Raw genomic sequence first — 3,725 nt, forward strand, 5'->3', positions numbered from 1 at the left:
ATTGGTCCACTCTTGTCAACGCACGTCTGATTGGGGAATTTAAACCAGACACATAAGTTGATCTTCTGTTTGCTGTACAATCAATACAGTCCACAAATAAAGGGGTCTCAAAAGGCCCCGAGCTGTTAAAATGGAACTAGTTTATCAAATGTAAAAAGAAAACATTTTACTTAAAAATACTGAATAAGGTATGCGCTATTTTACGCGTTACGGAAAAAAAAATGTTTTATAAGACGACAATATATACAAACAATCCTAATTTTTAGGACTGAAAAAATATCTTAGTAACAGGCGTACAAAACATGATGATGAATAAAGGGCTTAACATTAACTTGAATCATAAAAAGCACCCCACAGCCTTGGGGTTCTTAACCGCTTGAACATAATTTAAAGTTTGTCTAAAGCTATTCACATGCGAAAGACGAATTGATAAAGGTAGATGTGTGTCGTTATAAAGCCACAAAGGGGAGCGAAAACGTGCACAAGAACCAAAACATTAAGCTGGATCTTCCTTCCTTCCTTCCCCCGCCTCCCTCCTCCCTCCTCCCTCTCTCTCTCTCTCTCTCTCTCTCTCTCCCCCCGCCTCCCTCCTCTTTCTCTCTCCCTCCCTCCCTCTCTCTCCGACTGCGGCTGCACAGAAACCCCGCGCAGAGGAGGTGACGTAACTTCCCCTTGACCCTCCAATCACCTCGGGCTCCCATTTGATTGGAAGGCGGCAAAGGCTTTAATCTCGCACTAATTCAGCTGCTTTTGAAGTGACTTTCTCCAGCAGATCCTGCGTCGGGCGGACTGGCGAGCGGACCTGCGGGAGACACACAGCAATTCCAGACTACGATGCGCACACAGCCTCGCGTCTGCGCTTCGCTCGCATTCTGCTCCGTCCTTTGCCTCTGCCTATAAGGATTATACCGACTTTGCTTTTTTTGGACTCATATTTGACCGCCTTTACAAAGAAGAGATGCGTATGTATATTTTTTAGTTGAGATAAATGCATTTCCCCCCCATCTGAGCGAGAATTGGGTCATGATCACATCGCCTTCGGTGTCTGCTCTGAGAAGTGACACTGCTGATCAGGTGTGGGAGAAGAGCGGCTCTGGGAGAAACGTCTCCAGTAGCACCACCAAGCCCTTTCTGCACCCCGCGCCGCCCTCGGACCCTCTCCGCCAAGCCAACCGTCTCCCCATCAAGGTCCTGAAAATGCTTACGGCTCGGGCAGGACACATTTTACACCCCGAGTACCTCCAGCCTCTGCCTTCCACGCCTGTTAGTCCAATCGAGGTAAGTAAAAACAGAAAATATTTTACCTTAGTACCATTTTACAGAGGAAACAGCGATCGAGTGTAATCATTCGGGTACTAGTCTTGCTTCTCGGATTGTTAATAATAATAATAATAATAATAATAATAATAATAAAAAAATGGCATTACCTCAATGTTTACGCACGCCTTAAAATGTGAATTTAATAATTCACATTTCGGATTTCTGCGCGAAATGCGTTTGAACACTGACGCTTCAGCCCCAATATCGGTGAAAATATACAGTGTAATTAATTTATGGTGTGTTTATGAAGCACGTGTTTATTTAAGTCCAGGTTCCGATATCGATGTGTATTTGGTTTGTAGTTAGATGCCAAGAAGAGTCCCCTGGCCCTGCTGGCACAGACGTGCTCTCAGATCGGGAAGCCGGACCCTCCACCGTCATCCAAGCTCTCCTCCGTCACCTCCAATGGAACTACCGAGAAGGAGCCCAAATCCGGGCCCCTGAAGATGAGCGATATCGGGGTGGAAGACAAGTCGAGCTTTAAGCCTTACTCCAAGTCTTCGGAGAAGAAGGACTCGTCCTCGGGGGTTTCCGCTGGAGATAAGTGTGGTTTCCGTGTGCCGAGCGCCACCTGCCAGCCATTCACCCCCAGGACGGGCAGCCCCAACTCCTGCGCCTCGGCGTCGCCGCTGCCGTCCGAGGCCAAGCCGGCCGAGCGGACGGAGGAGAAGAAGGAGCCCGACGGGGGGAAAAGCGGCTCCTCCGAGGGCTCCGGGACCACCAGCGTGAGCCACAGCCGGATTAGTGTCAGCTGTGCGGGGATTAACGTGGAGGTGAACCAGCACCAGGAGACCACGCCAGGGTCCAAAACCGTCACTTCGGACTCCTCCTCAGTGTCGTCGGCCTCCTCCGTGCTGGGATCCGGCCTGGTGGCCCCGGTGTCCCCCTATAAACCTGGCCAGACCGTGTTTCCTTTGCCACCTGCTGGCATGTCGTACCCCGGAACCCTGGCGGGACCCTACGCGGGCTACCCTCAACACTTCCTGCCCCACGGGGTCACTTTAGACCCCACCAAATCGAGCGGCCACCTCATAAATGCGCAGTTCGCCGCCGCCGGCTCGCTGGGCTGCAGCAAAGCCGGGTCGAGCCCCCTGGCCGGAGCCTCGCCACCCTCCATCATGTCGGCCAGCCTGTGCAGAGACCCCTACTGCCTCAGTTACCACTGTGCCAGTCATCTGGCGGGGGCGGCCGGTGCTTCCTGCTCGCACGACGCGGCGGCCGCCACCGCGCTCAAGTCTGGCTACCCGCTCATGTACCCGACGCACCCGCTGCACGGCGTCCACTCGTCCCCGCCGTCCTTCGCCGGACACCCCCTGTACCCGTACGGCTTCATGCTGCCCAACGACCCTCTGCCGCACGTCTGCAACTGGGTGTCGGCGAACGGACCGTGCGACAAGCGCTTCTCTTCCTCCGAAGAGCTGCTCAGCCACTTGCGGACGCACACGGCGTTCGCGGGCACGGAGAAACTCATCTCGGGCTACCCGAGCTCGTCGTCGCTGGCCAGCGCCGCGGCGGCCGCCATGGCGTGCCACATGCACATGCCTCCGGCGGGCGGCCCGGGCAGCCCCGGCGCGCTGGCGCTGCGCAGCCCGCACCACGCGCTCGGACTGAGTAGCCGCTACCATCCGTACTCGAAAAGCCCGCTGCCCACCCCGGGCGCCCCGGTGCCGGTGCCCGCAGCCACGGGTCCCTACTACTCCCCGTACGCGCTGTATGGACAGAGACTGACCACAGCCGCGTCGGCGCTCGGATACCAGTGAACAGGACTCGCGGTGCGGAAGAAGCGCTCGTCTAGACTTTTATACTGAATGTCCACTTCAGGACCGGATCCGTGGACCCACTGTATTTATTTGTTAGCTTAAAGCGGGACAATATAATAATAATAATAATTATAATTATAATAATAATTAATAACGATACGTGAAAGAGAACTCAAAAAGTGCATTACTTTTAAACTAGGTAAAGTGAAACCGCCAATGGTAGAATACAAATGATAGTTTTGGATTTTTTTCCCCCCCCATTTCGATGTTTATTTGAAATTGCTGATTGTACTGTATGTTATTATTTAATGTCTTCTCCCAAGATGAAATGATTTACATGCATGTTTGTTACTTTAAAAAAAAGAAAAAAAAAAAAAAAAAAAAAAAAAAAACTCGGCTTGTCCTCCTTTAAAATCGCAATTATTTTTAAGGTGTTATACCATGAGAGAGAGTGGTATTTTTTTGTATGTATTCTGGAAAAAATAAGAATTCTATTCCAAAAGCCGCGCTGGTCTTCGTTTCCTACAATGGCTATTGCACTTCCGCACAAAGTGGTGTTTATATATAAATATCTTTTTTTCAGAAATATGTAATTCACACAGTTTTGGCCACTTTCTTTAATGGACACGCACTGGAACAAATCGC

General features: G+C 51.2%; 1 protein-coding gene across 1 annotated transcript; it reads left to right on the forward strand.

Annotated features, from left to right (window-relative positions):
* The first annotated feature begins 663 nt into the window (after window positions 1–663).
* znf503 (zinc finger protein 503) lies at window positions 664–3,374 on the forward strand. The gene is made up of 2 exons (XM_018761023.2): window positions 664–1,278; window positions 1,623–3,374. Exons 1-2 carry the CDS (start codon window positions 1,024–1,026, stop codon window positions 3,078–3,080), a joined length of 1,713 nt encoding a protein of 570 aa, XP_018616539.2. The 5' UTR covers window positions 664–1,023; the 3' UTR covers window positions 3,081–3,374.
* Window positions 3,375–3,725: the final 351 nt, after the last annotated feature.

The sequence above is a fragment of the Scleropages formosus genome, chromosome 24 (genome assembly GCF_900964775.1).
Source record: "Scleropages formosus chromosome 24, fSclFor1.1, whole genome shotgun sequence".
Lineage (NCBI taxonomy): Eukaryota > Metazoa > Chordata > Actinopteri > Osteoglossiformes > Osteoglossidae > Scleropages > Scleropages formosus.

What these genes read in the sequence shown, in the direction of transcription:
- znf503 (XM_018761023.2), top strand. Translation starts at nt 1,024, where the DNA reads ATGATCACATCGCCTTCGGTGTCTGCTCTGAGAAGTGACACTGCTGAT. An exon ending in CGCCTGTTAGTCCAATCGAG is followed by an intron (nt 1,279 to 1,622) that starts GTAAGTAAAAAC and finishes TTTGGTTTGTAG; the next exon opens with TTAGATGCCAAGAAGAGTCC.